Genomic DNA, 17,045 nt, shown 5'->3' with positions numbered 1-17,045 from the left:
AACCACCACGGCCAACCCTTGAAAAAAAAAAAGAGCGTAGTGGAAGAAAGTGACATTGTAATTGCAAATAATGAACACTGCAATATTATTTCCAGGAAATATTTAAAAAATTAAAACCCTTTCATAGAGCAATTTTGGAGCGTAAAAGACAGGCTATTGCATCTGTTGAGGTCACAACGGCCAGAATACTCATTAAATTAGACAAGTTACAAACCAAATTTTGTGCTGCCTTCAGCGAGCACAAATCTCATGGCATTGAAATGTGTATATTACAAAAAAAAAAAAAAAAAAAAACCCTACACAGCTTGAATAAGGATAATCAAATCAAAACAAGTGAATCCGCAGCTTTATTACAATGTTTTACGGCATTTCAGTCAGGTCTTCAGCATGGCACTGCATTGTGCCATTATCTTGGATGCTCTGGTGATTGAATCAGTCATGTAGAAATTCTCAACAGCAACACCAAATGATGTCAAATTCATTTTTTCACGAAACTTGGGCTTTGCTGAAGCAGAAAATGTAGCAGGTTCTCTCTCATCCAAGTGCAAGAGGTTTGCTGCCACAGTCCTTATCCGTGATCTGACAGCACCAAGGTTATCATAAGGCAATCGCATTCCTGCAACCTCAGATAGAGCCCGAATTATCTTCCAATCATCCCTGGCATCACCAACAGTTGGAACAGCTGGCAAAGTTTCTTGAGTGCACCCTTCTGTATTTTCGTAAGTCCCTTCCTTCTCACTAAAGGCTGCTGCTGGCAAAATGACATTGGCACGATACACACTCCTGTCTCCATGGTGACCCTGATAAACTACAAATGCATCATTTGGAAGCTTCTCCAATTTAACATCATCAGCGCCCATCAAATATAAAAACTTTGCGGATTCCAAGGTTTTTCTGGATTGTGGCACAAGACCAAGGTCATATGCTGCAGCTTGCGCAGCATTGAGAAGCAACACATTAAGACCATTCCAGTCAGATCTGACAGCATTTCCCAGTTCCGCAATGGTTTCAATGGCAGAGAGAATGGCATCCTTGTCCTTGCGTTCAAACAGCCCCGAACCAATAATGATGGCTGGGCTCTTAGCATTCAAGAGGACTGAGCAAAATGGGTGGCGACCCTCAGCAATATCAATAAGTGTTTGAGGGCCGTTGCCAAGATGCTGGTGATCATAGTTGAAATCAGTGATCGGGCCAATGTAACCCACCTTTGCTTGGGTAGCACGGACTGTTTTCCGTATTCTGGCATTTACCATAGGAGCTTCTACCCTTGGCTGGCATTTTATCAAAAAATTTGAATTAGAGAACCAAAAGTCACAAACCAAACCTAAAATACATATTATCTACACCCAAAGCACCCCGTGTTTTTCTCACAACAGGCATCTCATGACAGTTCTATTGAAGTAACATGGGAACCAAAAAAGGAGAAGAAACAGAAAAAGATAGTGGGGAAGGGGGAATGCTTTGAGAAGAGATCCTTACATGAAAATTTATTTCTTTATAAACGATATCTCTTCTCAAAGCATACATCCATTGTAGTAGTAGCACTAGTCGTATTAGTAGTAGCCGTAGCAATAATAACAATAATAATAATAATAATAATAATAATACTAATAATTTTTAATAATAATAATAATACGGACAACAACAAACAATATTAACATCAATAACAACAATAATCATGTAATCATAATACTACTAATAATAATAAAACAAGAAAGGGCAATTTTGTCCAGGAGTAACAAATACCAAGGACATTTTTGTCCTATGAAGTTGAATTCCCATGGGAATCCAAGATTACAACAGGGGAGGTCAGTTTCACATGCCCATATTTAAAGGGTATATTGCATTTCCAAGAAGCCAAGATTCTTGCCACACAGCATTCCTATGGTTCACAAACATGGGCATCCACCGCTCTGGGGGCCATACTTTCATGAATTCTTCAAGATAATGCAAACCAAATGCCCCCTTCTATAGACATATGAATGAAATATGTATAATAGAATCTATATATTTAAGGGAGGATGTTGAGGCTTTTCAAAATCTATAATCAAAATCTATAACTAGATTTTCTTTGGTGAAGAGATTAATAACGACCGAAATAAAATTATAATGTGATAATGCTCTACTTGTACAAATAAAAACATGTCATGTGGAAAGTATGGTAATAAAACTTTGGATTGCAAGATTTAGTGTTCTCGAACAAAAAAGCAACATGTTTCATAAATTTTCATACCAGCTCATGGTTTGCTAGGGCGTTCGCATTTCTTATCTCTATGATTATGCAGAAAAAAAAAAAACAATAAAAATAGAGCATTACTCAAATCAGATGTATGCTATTAAAAAGAAGTGTCGTCACAGCATTACCTGGGTACCAACTAAAAGGAAAACATCCGCCTTCTCCAAACCAGAAATGCTACTATTCAAAAGGTATCCGGAACGCAGATCAACACATGGATGCATGCCATTTCCTTCACAAAATACATTATTTGAACCCATCTGATTTAAGAAATCCTTCAGGGCTATCATGGATTCTGCATCAGACAGCTGACCAGCTATACCAACAATTTCCTCTGGTTTTACTTGATCAACAACCTCAGCAACTACAGCGAGGGCATCGCGCCAGCTCACAGCCTTAAACCGTCCATCAGGACCACGAATCATTGGGTCATTCAGCCTCTGCCTCTTCAGACCATCATAACAGAATCGAGTTTTGTCTGATATCCATTCTTCATTTATGTCCTGCAATAAAGCAATGTGGCAGACAAATTTTTCATCTCATGTTTCAAGGAAATATGCAACTAGCACTAGACCACCTATTTTTAACAGAGTTGAAAATATTCAACTTACACTCCCATAGTATTAAAAATTATTAGCAGTTTTAACAACATTAGTAAGCAAAAAACTATACAATAAATAACAAAAAGCCAAACTATCAAGCTAGCTCATAAAATTAATGTCAATGTCACCAAAATTGTCATGGATGACATAATCAAGCCCATCATTAAAATCATCATCATGATCATCATTCTAATCCTTATTAACCTAAATATTAATGTTTAGCCTTTTGAACCACTTAATGAACATCAACCTAAAAATAAATTTTTGAGCCCATAATTTGTTACTTTTTGTTAATACTAGTGAACCAAATGACTTCCAATGCTGTGTAATATTTGCACACTATACAGGACAAACACCAAAGTCCCTCTAAATGAACATCAATCTAAAAATAAATGAGTCCATATTTTTCTAACTACTTGTTAATATTAGAAGAACCAAATTAGTTCCTACTTTGTGCAGTCCTTGTACAAGTTATATAGGACAAACACCAAGCTTGTAATACAAGAAATTTGGTAAAAATTTAAAAACTATGACTTATTGTGGGATCTACGAACAGACCAATCCCACCGATCCATTCTAATATGATCCTACTCCAAGCCTACCAATTTAAAAACTATGATCTGAATCGTGATTCTAACCATGATGGGGAGCTGTTGGCATGAAGAGTATGGAGAGACTTCTTTTGCAAGACAAAAGGAGTGATTCCTCACATGCACTTTTGATTGACAGGCAAATTTTGAGCAGACAGTGTTTCTCTAATCCAATTTCTGGAATTTTTTTAATAATTCAAATTACATTTTGGCTTTTGTACAACTCCACCTTTAACTCCATTTAATGAATACTCGCTTATCAAAAGAGAAGGGTAAATACACCTAATGGGAGTTAGGGACCAACTCTACCCATTTTCTATTTAAGGGAGCAAATTTAATTTTCTTCTATTTGGGGGATTAAAGTTCATTGTTGCTGCAATTAAGGGACTTCCATCTACTTACATTAAGCTAGTGTTGGGAGCATGGATTTGGGGCCTTGGATTTGGATCTGTGTGGATTTGAACAAAAATTCAAGACAATTTTATATTGTGTTTTTTCCAAATCCACACAAATCCAAATCCAAGGCCTCAAACCCAAGCTCCCAAACATAGGATAAATGAATTTGAAAATTTAAATAAATAAATAAACCACATCAGCAAACTAAAAAATAATAAGTGTTCCTCAACTAAACAATAAAAGAGTTAACTTGGTTAGTTCTCTATTTAACGGATGAACATTAGTCAGCTTAGCTGCAACACTTCTATTCTAAAGATGATTGCACAAAACCTTTCCTTTTTTTAGTCTTAGCACATCCCCATCTCAAAACCCTCCCCTCCCCATCCCTACTGAGAATTTCAACCCAGGCCCTCCAAACACAGATATCCCATGCTCAAACCATTCTTCTAGTCAGTAATCACCTTATTATCACACATGCACACAAGTTCACCATCAAACACCAAGATTAAAACCTCACTCCTACAAACTCGCATACACCTCCACATAATCCAAGAAATTCACCACAATTACAAGTTCAAAACATCAAAGATATACTCATTAAAAAGACAGAGAAACAGAAAAAGAAAAGCCATGCCACACACAAATTGCACTTTGGGGGTTAGATTTATTTGACCATAGATGGACATGGTATGCCTAAAATCCAGTGATCATAATTTTTTGATCGTATGGGCAATTATGTAGAGATTGGGCTCATGATTGGAACAATAATTCATTTTACAGAATTGGATTATTTCACACAAATGATTGGCCGGTAGTTTTTAGCCATCAATTCAGAGTCCTTAAAATTAGGAATATTTTGAGTTAAATACGCCATGTTTATTTGTGGAAACTCATTTTCATTTTCCATGTCCAATTTCTAAAGAATTGTAAAAATGCTATGATGCTGGATTCAATTTTCAACATCTTACAGAAAATTTGGAAAATGTCACTTTATTGTTATCCAAGTTCTCCAGATAAATGCTGGAAAACTAAACACATAGATGGCATTTTTCCAAATTCTACACAACTAACACACCCTAAAGTGTTCCAGTTAATTAATTATGATAAATTGAGTTTTGTATTTTTTTTTTGCCACATTAGGAAAGCAGGCCAATGCTAAAGCCCTCAAATAGAGAGGAAAAATAAAAAAAGGCAGCCCAGTGCGCAAACCTCCCTACGCATGTGGGGTCCAGGAAAGGGACAGACCACAATTGGAATCCTCCTAAAAAGAAAGCAAAAAATAAGATAAGAATTACATCAGAGCAGCCTTCCAATACCTTTGGATATCAGACAGCTAGACAACCCCAAAAATCCCGAAATAATGGACCCAAAAACAAGCAAAACAATTAACTTTATTCTAAAGCAAGTTTCAAGAAGTCATTATCCATAAATAAATTTGATAAAGAACAGAAAGACTACTCCCATGAACATGTAAAGGATAACGAAAATAAGATATACAAGGATGTAGAAAGTCTGAAGAGACAACAGAAATCAACAAATATTTCCACTCATCTTGCCGAAGATTGTTAAAAATATAGAGTAGAGAAAATTCTTCTTCTGCTCGTGGAAAACCAACTCCTCATTCTTATATTTACTGATTCAAACCCACCACAATAAATAACCATAGTTTCTCTTCAAAGCCACCCTCACACAAACCCTTAGAGAAAGTAGCTTTATCCTCTCAGAAACTAATTACAAATCTTAGGGAGTCTCACACTTCTTTTAGAAAGAGAGCAAGCATTTTTCCAAACTCCCCATATTTTGAATGAAACATCCGAATGTCAAGAAGTGAGTGAAGAAGCAATTGCAGACCCACTGTGCAGTCGTTATCATGATCCTAATCCACCTGCTCCTATGTCAGGATTTCTTTTCCAATTGAACAAAACCAAAACCCTTCCCAATCTTTTCCAAACACAAATCGAAACTGTGGCTTTTGATCTACAAGGACTTTGAGGAAATTCTACTCCAAGTCCATATCTAACTTTGATAAAATCCAAGGGAAAAAAAAAATTTATACGTTAGTCTGATCACTCTATCCCTTATGAGAACCTCTCTCTCGCTCCCACTTTAGTCTCTCACATCATTTTTTTCTTTCCTTTTCCATGGACGTTATCATAGTTAGAGATGGAGGAGAACTCTCATCAAGTCCACCCAGATTGAAAGTAAGACTTTCGATCTGCCTTTGAAATAGATTAGGGAGGGGGATTTAGTTTAATTGGAGGAGAAATCCCAACACAGAAGCAGGTGGATTTGGATCACAATTTCGGCTGCATGATTGGCATGCAATTGCATTTCTCTCAAGATTACCACAGTTCATTTGATACAAGAAGTTGAGCAAAATCCTGTATTGGGAGGTGATGAGACGAATCATAAAAGGCAGATTCTTGGAATTGTGGTTGCAATAGAATGGTGAGGGTAATTCAATTTTTATAGCAGAGAGCTATAGTGGAGAGACTTGGCGAAGGTATATGCATTGGAGTCAGTGATAGATGCAAAGAAGGGTAGTGGTTGCCAGAATTTGATAGCAAACAAATCTGTAGGTGCTTATGATTGCCAGACTTGAAGGATGTGTTGGTGGAAGGTTCAATGCCAAATAACCAGCAGGCTAAGAGGCAGTGCAAGAACTGTGGAGGTGTAGTGCCACCTTGGGGAGAAATGGTGGCAGATGATCTAATAAAATAGCATAATATTATAATATTAAAATAAATATCTTTATGTATTGTTGTATTATATTTAAATAATATTAGATTATTATAGTTTTGTAACTAAATATTCGACAACAAATTACATTATGACATACCAATATAGTAGTAATAGTAGTATAAAATTGTTGTGAGAATATTATTGGTCAAATCAATACTTATTTTCTAACATTACCAAACTATGCTCTTAATTTTCACTAACAGCCAAAAAGTACTAATTAGGATTAAATAGATCGATGCAAGTGGGATCAAACAAAGCCTAAACACCCTCCCTTCCTGAAGGGGGAGATAAACCACCATTATCGTTCACACAATTAGAGCCTCCCCATTCATGTAAAGGAGAAGGCAAAACTTAATGATCAAACTGCTATCCCTTGAGGGACCTTGAGGGAGATAACATTCCCTCATCTCTATAAAATAATATTTAAGAGTCATCTCCATATTGCTCCACAAATAAATTAAAAATCTTTTGGGGAACTCCAATAACAGGTTCATTCTGGTTTGCGTGCTCAAAAAGAAAAAGAAAAAGAAAAAGAGAGGCTTCAAAAAAATAAAAACTGAACAAATCAACTCTTTAGTATGAAAATATACAAAATTTTAGAAGCTTTGTGCCTTTGGCAATCCCACACAACTCTACCCTACATTTTCCCTTTCCAAAAAAAAAAAAAAACACTAAAGGAAACGCACCAAAAGAAAAGGATTGATGTTGGCTCATAGAACATAAATGTGAAACATTTCACTCCGCTCTAAACGTCAACTGCAGGTCATCAACAGCTTCCAGCTAAAAATCAGCACAGATGATCTTATTGTGAACCTAAAATAGGGTAAATAAGCACACATCTATCCTTCTTTTTGGAGTGAGGGCAATTTCTTAATGATGGCTGCCATCCTTCCATACATTACCCAAATAACCAGTAAATCAACATCGCTAATCATGACATAAGCTAATTCTAGTAAGACAGGAGAGGATAGGGAATCACTCTAACAAACGCCAAATATAATATCATATTTTTACAAGTTTTTACTTCTTTTTTGTTTTTTTCTTTTCACCAGGGAGGATGCCTCATTCTCCCTTCCTTTTTTTTTTTTCTGATTCCAACCTCATTCTCCCTTTTATATACTTTCTTTTATCAATTAATATATTTTCTTGATTATTAAAAAATAATAATATCAGATATTTCTTAATTTTCTTTTCTAGTTTGCACAAAACAACACCACAATAAAACCAATTTCTTGGAGAGTAATACACATGGTCTTTTACACGAACTGGTTAGAACAGACAACTATTCAAAAGCTTTAGTCTTATTAGTATCTATTTGAACACTCAATTTTTGTCAAATTCCATTTTCAGTATTCATATGCATTTTCACAGTTCTTTTGCTTCATAAGTAATCCTATTTAAAATATATATTACCTTTTTTATAGAACAAACATTATGACAAACGGTAGGAAGCCAAGCATTGGCAGGAAGCTAACAAGAAAGAACCCAGTGAAAACAAAGATAACAAATATATGCATTGTAGGAAGCTACCTCATTTAACCTTGGGAGGATGCGCATAACCTCTGGACCTCTGCTATCAATTCGAATGTTGGAACCAACCGCATCTGTAACATCAATTGTCTCTGTCCCCTTTAACTCCCAATTCCTGGCTTTAAAAGCAAAAGGTTTCGACGTAAGTGCCCCAACAGGACAGATATCTATTACATTTCCAGAAAGTTCACTTGTCATTAGCTTTTCAACATAAGTCCCAATTTCTTCTCCACTGCCGCGACCTAACATGCCAAGATCCTGAACCCCTGCAACCTCAGTTGCAAACCTCACGCATCTGTCAGCAGATATTGTACACCTCAGAAGCTTGTCTAAAGCCACAGCTACAAACAATTTGTACACCATTGCATGCATCAAATGTAAATACTATATTCTTTATTTCATCATTTGCAAAACTGCAGAATACATTCGAGTTCATTGCATTCTGTCCAAGGCTACTCTCAAAGAGAAACACTCCTGGGAGTTAACATAGTAATTCAGGGAAGAAACAAACAAGTTGATAGCATTGAAACATACACTCACAACAATCAGCTGAAACCATAAGCTAAGACTAATCCTCAACAACCTTATTTAACAAACAAGTGCCACAAAGAACATCTGGGATAAAGAATTTTTATATATAAATATACTAGGCCAAAATACAATCACCTCCAATCGTTTCTTGGAAAAGAGGAACACTGAGACAAAGGTAATTCATAGTAAGTATGGAGTTTCAACAGAATGAGTGGGATGCTATAGTTGAAAGAAACATTACTCATGTGAGCCCCTTGAAATTTGTTTCATAGGTTTCTCATCTCTTCTTTCCACATGTTTGATATAGAATTAGGAATGGGTAGAAGGTCTGCTTTTGGGAGGATGGTGATGCCTCTTTGATTCCAGCATTCCCCATCTCTTTTGATTATCCAACTTTCATAATGCTTCAGCTTCTTATTTCTTCTTTACATCTGGGAGGGACTTTTATGTCACAAGAAATCTGAGTAAGAGGGAGACTAAAGATCAAATCCTCTTGTTGAATGTGTTGGGTTCTTTTGTTTGCTTTCTAAGGAGCGAATAAAGTGAGTTAGATTCTGGAATCTGGATGCTTCTAGGTACTTCTAATGAAAAAATTTTTTTGCTCATTTGATTCATGTTCCAAGTGCTCTTCCCTTTCTGCCGAATCCTTCCACCTGGAAAATTAAATTACCCTCTAGGATAAAGGTGTATCTTACAACAGTCCTTAATAAAATAAAGACTAAATAATTTGCTTCAAAGGAGAGGAGCAAATATATCAGTGTCTCATGATGTTTGTGTGCTGCTTGTTCTTTCATTGTCCTTCTTTCCAGGTATGTGGAATACCATGTTTGAGGTTTTTCGGCACCATTGGTTTTTCCCATCATATCATTGGGCTCATTTTTATCTCCATATCCATGTCTCCTCTCATAACCTTTATTGTTCATTCCAATGTGAACATTCAAATCTGCTCCTATGAATCTCTCAATCCCTAATATTTCGTGCATATTATTATCTATATCTTCCCAAAAGTGCCTTCTAAGGTTCTCCATGAGCCTATTTGAGGAGCATAATCATTAATTACAAAATTTATTATCTCGTCCTAAGACCATCTTAATTTTTATAGTTCTATCCCCTACTCTTTTAACATTACATTATGTTTTCAGTCTTTGTCTACATTGGTTCCTAAACCATTGTTATGTTTTTCTTCCCCAATTACCAAAGATTAAATCCTAATTTTTTCTAAGTTTTCTCCCAACCACTTAGTTTCTTAAAAGCATATTATGTTCTTTTTTCTCTTAATCAGTGTGTCAACTATCTCCATGCTATTATGAGTAAGTATCCCAGAGCTTTAAGTTGCTAATATAACCCTAGTCTCTTGAACTACCTTCTTTACCTGCCCACCAGCATGATGCAAGGTCCCACACATACCATACATAGGCAACAACAAGGCACAGCACTTCAGGGCAACAACCTAGCCCAGCCTTGCATTTATCACTAGACCTGAGTGATATAAGTGCAACGCATTGCTTGTAGGCGACACTCGATAAGAATTTATATCATAGAGAATCAGAGATTTGATGTGTTACAATGGTTGTTAGCTACTTAAAACAACCTTCCTCCTTTATTGGGGTTGAGACAGGCTGTTTGAGAAAAGAACCAAGAGATTACGAGCATCATGTGTTTGAAGGCAAAATTTTTAAAACCACCATGCTTAAGATAACCTTTGAGGAGCATCTTGCAACTATAACATCCATTAGAGAACAAATATTAAGCCGGTGTTGCAAAAGAAATATGGCAATATATTGAACTGTAGAAGGACAGTCTAAACCCCTACAAATTCCAGGACAGCAGTTGCATTACTCCTTTCAGAGCTGCAGTCTGCCCTCTGCAACCCATATAAGCATCTACAGCCAACAACAGTGAATATGGAGCCAGTGCCAGATGGTCAATGATGACACCAACCTCAGCACTACAATCAGCAGTAACAGAAGAAAGAAATGAAGCGGACGCATGGGTTGGGGTGGCAGCCATGTATGGGCATTTTGATGGTGGTCAAGGGTGGTGAGCTGGTAAAAAACTAGGAAAAGAGAAGCAGCTCAACAAACCTCTTGGCTGTCTCTGCACCCCTACATCCTCTGTCACTGAGCGGTCATTTAGGGGCCTTAGCTGGTGATCCGAGCTGTTTCCCTCTCAAGCTATCAGTGCATGGCCTCCTGTTGACTGGTAATGCTGGGTACACCCAATGATGATTTGTGTGGTTGGCAAATTTTCTAAACTACTCCCATAGTTCCATAGGAATAAAGGCAGCATGTTTGATAATTAGGAGTGGTCAACCACCATAGAAGTGGCAGTGGCAGAGCATCATAAAGGGTCAGCTGTGAGGGAAGAAGTGTATGCTCTAGGGGGATTTGCGCATGGTATGGTGTGTGAAGAACAGCTCATAGGCAGTTATAGTGATGCTTGAAATTGGCAATGGCCAGTGGAAAAATTGTGCCAGCATTCAACAATGGAGGTGCTGGCATTCAGAATGGGCCTAATCCAATTCATTTCTTTTACAAATTTCTCAAATCAATTTGTCCCTCTTACTCTAGCATCTGGTTGGGGTTTAAAGCTGTACAACATGCGTGTTCTATACCTCTAATGGTTTCAATTCATGCGCAAACAGTGAAAATGAATTTTCCAGGACAAGACCACCATCTTAAACGAAGTCCCAATCCCATAACTTTTCAAGAGCTTTACCACTGTGTGGTCTACTTATGGTTTCAATGTGGCATTATAAACCTCGTTTTGGGTATTTTCAGGACAAAAATAAGATGAAGAAGAAGAAGAAAATGATGAAGAGAGTGAATGTTAAAACATTGCCCAAAAAATTAAGAAGGGTAGATAAAGTACTTAAAAAAAAATTAAAGAGTTACGCCATCATATTCCATTTAAGTTATTAATATTTTACCAAAAGATGGGTAGTAATGATACTAAAAACAAACGTATATGGAGTTCTGTAGAATTTTTAAAAAGTCGAGGGAGATCAATGTCTTTTTTGGCAAAACTCAGGACAGGTCATTGTATTTTACTATATACAACATGTGTACATGCAATCTGGACTGAAAATTATTACATATCCACCACCCTGACTTTTTTAAACATTAATATTTTCAGTCTCTATCCCTAGCAAGTCTGCACATTTCTCATATAGAAAAAACAAATTATTGTTCACATCACCAAAAAAAAAAAAATGCAAATTGTCTGTCCTCTTCACATTCTTCAACATTTTACCTTTCTACATTGTTGCAGCATAAAATATACCAATATTTGATCATATTTAGATTTCTAAAATTGTATAAATTTCTGCAAAATTAAATCAGCTTTGAAAAATAATGGCCCCTTAAATGCAAATCTATAATTTTAAATGCTCTCCATATTTTGACTGCCTGAGAAAAAGAACATAAAACGGGATTTGATATCCAGCATAACCATTGAGTAATCAGTTAAAACAAAAAAAAAAATCACATCTACATCAACAAGGATGTCAACATCCCAAGTTGTTCAAAACAGTATTTAGAAAACAAACGAGTGACGCAAGATTCTGACCTTGTACATTGAATACACCTAGTCATCACAGTTTTTACCAATGGTCCCAGATTCTTATCAACCACAGATCTCTTCATTTCAGTGAACCGACCACGATCAGATCCAAAAGCCATAGACTGATCCTGGAGATCACATTCTCCCCCCTGGTCACAAATTGGGCAGTCTAAAGGATGATTCATCAGCAAAAACTCCATCACCCCTTCTCGTGCCTTCTTTGCCAATGGCGTATCTGTCTTAATCTTCATCCCTGAAAACTCCCAATAAATTAAGGACAAACTGAACACATGAAAATAAAAAATGAACAAGTACACTATAGATCATAGAGCTCTAAAGAAACAGTAAGGAAAGAATCAAACCTATACAAGTTATACTGCATGGAATATAGAACATTGCAAATAAATCATTGTACAAAGTCAAAAAGAAATGCGTATATGTGTGTAGAATTCAGTGCATAAAACCTGTACGGTATAGATTAGAAAAGAATAAACAAAAGATTATGAACGAAAATGGCAATTTTCAAATGTCAAAAACAAATAAAAATAAAATTACAAATTGAGGCAAACCCAACTGTATCATACAGTGCTGCCGATAAAATCAACGGATGATAAAAGAAGACTGAAATCAAATCGATAGTAAAGAATATAAAATCAAATGCATTTGAATTACATGATATAGACTAAAAACACACAAAGTGAATAACAAAATAAAGGTTACGGAGAAAAAAAACCGAAAAAATTAACCAGAGCTACTAAGAAAGTAATATCAAAACCCAAGTGAAATAGTAATAAAATCCTTAAACCCGCAGTTTACCTGGGAGGGCGGGCATGGCGCAAGAGGCAACAGGCTTGGGGGACTTCTCAACCTCAACGAGGCACATGCGACAGTTGCCCGCGATGGAGAGGCGGCTGTGGTAGCAGAATCGGGGAATGTCAACGCCAGCAACCTCGCAGGCCTGCAGCACCGTAAAGCCCTTGGGGATCTTCACAGGGTACCCATCAACGAACACCTCGATGGCATCGGCGGGGTTCGGAAAGTGGACTCTGGCGCCGGCGACGGGGCTCCGGGGAGGGAAGTCCGGTGCGGATTCTGGTTGCGCCGCAGCTGCAGAAGACTCTGGGGTTTGGAGTTCTGGCGTTGAGACGATTGTTCGAAGAGCATTGCTAGGGTTCTGAGATTTGAGAACAACACTGGAGGACGATCTATGGAGGATGGTCGTTCGCAAGGCTCTCGAAGCTAGAAAGCCCAACCCCATCTCTCTCTCTCTCTCTCTCTCTCTCTCTCTACACTGCGTGTGTGCAACACACACTCAGTTTTTGGAATGGTTGATTCAGGCTGTGTCCATAGATCGGACTCTCATTTCATTCCATGACTGCAGAAAACGAATTGAATTTCTCACTTAATTTTATCACGTTTTTTATTTAAATTTTTTTTCCTTACCTCATTTGAGGTGCTTTGTAAGCCACCGGCTGATATCGGCCACGAGCTCTTTGTATTTTTTTATTTTTTATTTTTTTTTAATTACGCATCGCGTATTTACGTGTCCGTTTTACGATTCACGTAACTAATCGTACGCCCCTTGAAGTTGACCCCACAACTCTAAAAGGAGAGTAAATTCAGGAGTCCAAGGGCAGCAACGAACTTGAAAGGATTTAAACACTTGACCTCGTGAGAGGCACTCCCGCAACTCGCACTACCACTTGAACCACACCCTGGGGTAGGCCACGAGCTCTTTTTAACACGATACCGGAGATGAACATTTTTAACAGCCGGCGGAGGTGGTGGCATGTGCATAACACGTGCATCTCTCTTCCCAGCCGTTAACATCCTTTAAAAATAAATTAGGAATGAGAACCAAAAATTAAAAATAAAAATTAAAAAATTTAAAAATAACAACCTATTCAATTCATATTTGCAAAACTGAAATAAATTAAAATTTTAATAAAAAAATATTCATTTTTATCTTTAAATCAAATCATATTACAAAAATATGAATAAAATAATATAATTTCAAAAAAATACACATTAAAAAATATCATAATAAAAGTTAAAATTACTAAATTTATTTTACTTAATTATTATGCTTTCAAATTTTACTTTACAATACAAATTTTACTGTGCATAATAATTAAAAAAATATTAAAAATCTTTTGTAATTAGCTTTATTATTTTTTTTTTCAAAAAATTGTGTATATTTTTATTTTGATTACACTTAAAATTTGCATGTTCATTTTATTCTTTATTTTTATTTTAAAGTATATAAAATGAATAATTTAATTCAAAAAAAATTATTTCTAGATTTTAAAATTTCTATGAACATGTTACCAAATAACTAAAAATCATAAAATCTTGACTTTAGTTTTTCTACAAACAATAGAAAACTAAAAACTGAAATAGAAAACCAGTAATAGAAAACCAGTAACACAAACAAATGCATCTTTATAAGTTGTTTCTTCATTGTGCAAAAACAAAAATAAAAAAAAAAGAAACAACAATGGCACTAAAAAAAACCCTAAGAAATCGTTGGTTTGCAAAATCCTCATTTGTAAGGAGTAAATTAATTATAATAGGTTAATTACATTTAGTTATAAAATATATATTATTATTATTAAAAATTAAAATAATATTATTTCTTATGAGTCCGTAACGAGGAATAAATAAAAAAATAAATATTTCAAAATTCACAATAGAAATGTCTATGCTTTTTTATTACATGTTGAATGAAATAATAAGCAATATATAACAGATAATTATTACCTCCATTCTTAAATTTTTGGCTATATTTTATCTTATTTCAACAAATAACTTTTCCGCAAACTAAATGTAAACCTTTTCAAGAATGTTATTTTTTTTTTAACTTATCTTTTGATATCTTCATACTCTCCATTTAAATTTTCATTTTATTTTCTTTTTTGTCCCATTTCATTCTACAAATTAAACATTATGTTAAGTGCATTCTCCTCTAAGTTGACGTAACTTAACATAAGGATATATTTGGTACTATTTATATTTTATATTTTTTGTTTTTATTTTTATATTGTGGAAAAAAATTATGAATATACATTTGTTTAGGTTGTCCATTTTTTGTTTCTATAACCACTTTTTGGTCATTTATGAAAAATTTAAAATTTTGATTTTATGGAATTAAAGCAATCTCAAAATTTCTCAATCATTTATAGTAATTAAAATAGAAGCATATGAGTGCGGAGATTAAGAAGTGTAAGGGAAGAGAAAACGCAACACGATATTTATTATCAAGATTCGGTCAATACTGCATACGTTCCCGCCTTAAGCCACAGCTAAAGAATTCACTAAATGCTCATTTTAACCAGGCAGAGCGACACCATTTACATTCTCGTTACAGTGGAGACTCTCCAACTCAAATTACAGGACTGAGCCACAACTAATTCTCTTTACGAGACGTAAACACCTTAACTCAATTACGAGATTAAGCCAAATTGTGCACACTTTACAGGATGATATAAATCTTAACTTTCCTAACTAGGTCTGAACCAATTCGGGACTCCTTACAAGGCAAGTCTTCCTCTTCAGGGTCACGCTTGGAATACAAAAAATATAATAATTTTGTACAAAATAAAAAGCTTCTCAAAAGCAAGGTTTGTACACAATAAAGCTCAATGAATGCACTCTAGTATGATGTGAAATTTTGCTCAGTAGAGTATGGTAATTTTCTCAAAGTATTTCCAATCTTTAAATAAGATGTGTATGATGAAAACTCAAAGATTCAAACCCCAATAGTATTTCTCCAAAATATTTTTCAATAAAGAGTAAGAGAACCTAGGGTATTTGCTTTTTAAAAAGATTTTTGCAAATATATGATCTTTGATTAAAAAATGGAGTATGCAACGGAAACTTCAAAGATTTTAAACCCTCAAATAATTTTTCCAAAAATGATATTAATAAATATAGTTCAAGGGAAGTTAAGGATTGTGCTCAAAAATGATTTTTGCAATTAAGACTATGAGCTTTTGAATTTTACAATGAATGTACAAAGATTCAAGAGCTAAAATAGGTTTTTCTCAAGCATATTTATCAAGGAAAATATATGGGAAAAACTCTTAAGCATACTCTAAAGAATGATTTTCAAGAATAAAGGCTAAGTGAGAATAAATACTTTGAATGAAATAAAATCCCAATAAGTATTCAACAATCTTCAAGAGCAATAACATTTGCAAATGAATAAAGTGAAAAATCAAATCAAATCTCTCTTAAAAAAATTTCAAAGGAATAATATAAAAGAGTATGAGAGTGAGATTTTTGCCCCAAAAGAGTTTTTGAAATAAAAAAGATGTGCGGAACTTTGATTTATAAAATAAATGTCCAAAAATTTTGAGAGAGTTTTTGGCTAATCAAAGTCATTAATTGTTGACTTTGGTGCAATCCCAAGAGGGGGGTGAATTGGAAAATTTTTTCCTAGGTTCAACTAATCCAGCAACAGTATTACACAACCTAGGGTCTTTCTAAACAGTATCCAACTCAGCAAAAATCAAACTGAGTAGAAATGTAAAGCAATTAAAGCAATCTCAGTATTTATCAACCAAACACTGTAATTAAAATGACAACATTCAAGTGTGTAAATTTAAGTGTGGAAATTAAAAGCAGGCACAAGAAACGTTATCGGGGTTCGGCCAATACTGGCTATGTCTCCGCCTTGGCTCACAAGCACAAAGATTCTACTAAAGCTTACTTCACAAGTGGAGCGGCATCGTATACAACACCTTACTAAGATGGTGCACCTAACTTTCCTAACTGGGTCAAAGCCAATCCGAGACTTTTCACAAGACAAGTCTCCCTCTTCTAAACGCACATCGAGTATACAATCAGATACGAAAT

The 17,045-nt window shown here is 35.3% G+C and overlaps 1 protein-coding gene across 1 annotated transcript; it reads right to left on the bottom strand.

Moving 5' to 3' along the window:
- Window positions 1-132: 132 nt before the first annotated feature.
- LOC131159873 (NADH dehydrogenase [ubiquinone] iron-sulfur protein 1, mitochondrial) lies at window positions 133-13,646 on the bottom strand. Its single transcript, XM_058115068.1, has 5 exons — window positions 13,005-13,646; window positions 12,195-12,441; window positions 8,097-8,391; window positions 2,365-2,739; window positions 133-1,271 (listed from the first exon to the last, which is right to left on the bottom strand). The coding sequence occupies exons 1-5, from the start codon at window positions 13,444-13,446 to the stop codon at window positions 375-377; spliced, it is 2,256 nt and encodes a 751-aa protein (XP_057971051.1). The 5' UTR covers window positions 13,447-13,646; the 3' UTR covers window positions 133-374.
- Between the last annotated feature and the right edge of the window lie 3,399 nt (window positions 13,647-17,045).

The sequence above is a fragment of the Malania oleifera genome, chromosome 7 (genome assembly GCF_029873635.1).
Source record: "Malania oleifera isolate guangnan ecotype guangnan chromosome 7, ASM2987363v1, whole genome shotgun sequence".
In the NCBI taxonomy this organism is placed as follows: domain Eukaryota; kingdom Viridiplantae; phylum Streptophyta; class Magnoliopsida; order Santalales; family Ximeniaceae; genus Malania; species Malania oleifera.
The sequence above is the reverse complement of the archived record's forward strand: the minus strand, read 5'-3'. Positions and strand labels throughout refer to the sequence as shown.

Excerpts from the sequence above, each read along its gene's own strand:
- LOC131159873 (XM_058115068.1), bottom strand. The coding sequence starts at position 13,446 with ATGGGGTTGGGCTTTCTAGCTTCGAGAGCCTTGCGAACGACCATCCTC. Across the intron at positions 12,442-13,004 it reads CGCCATGCCCGCCCTCCCAG|GGATGAAGATTAAGACAGAT; the intron begins GTAAACTGCGGG and ends GGGAGTTTTCAG. Across the intron at positions 2,740-8,096 it reads TCCTCCCAAGGTTAAATGAG|GACATAAATGAAGAATGGAT; the intron begins GTAGCTTCCTAC and ends GCTTTATTGCAG.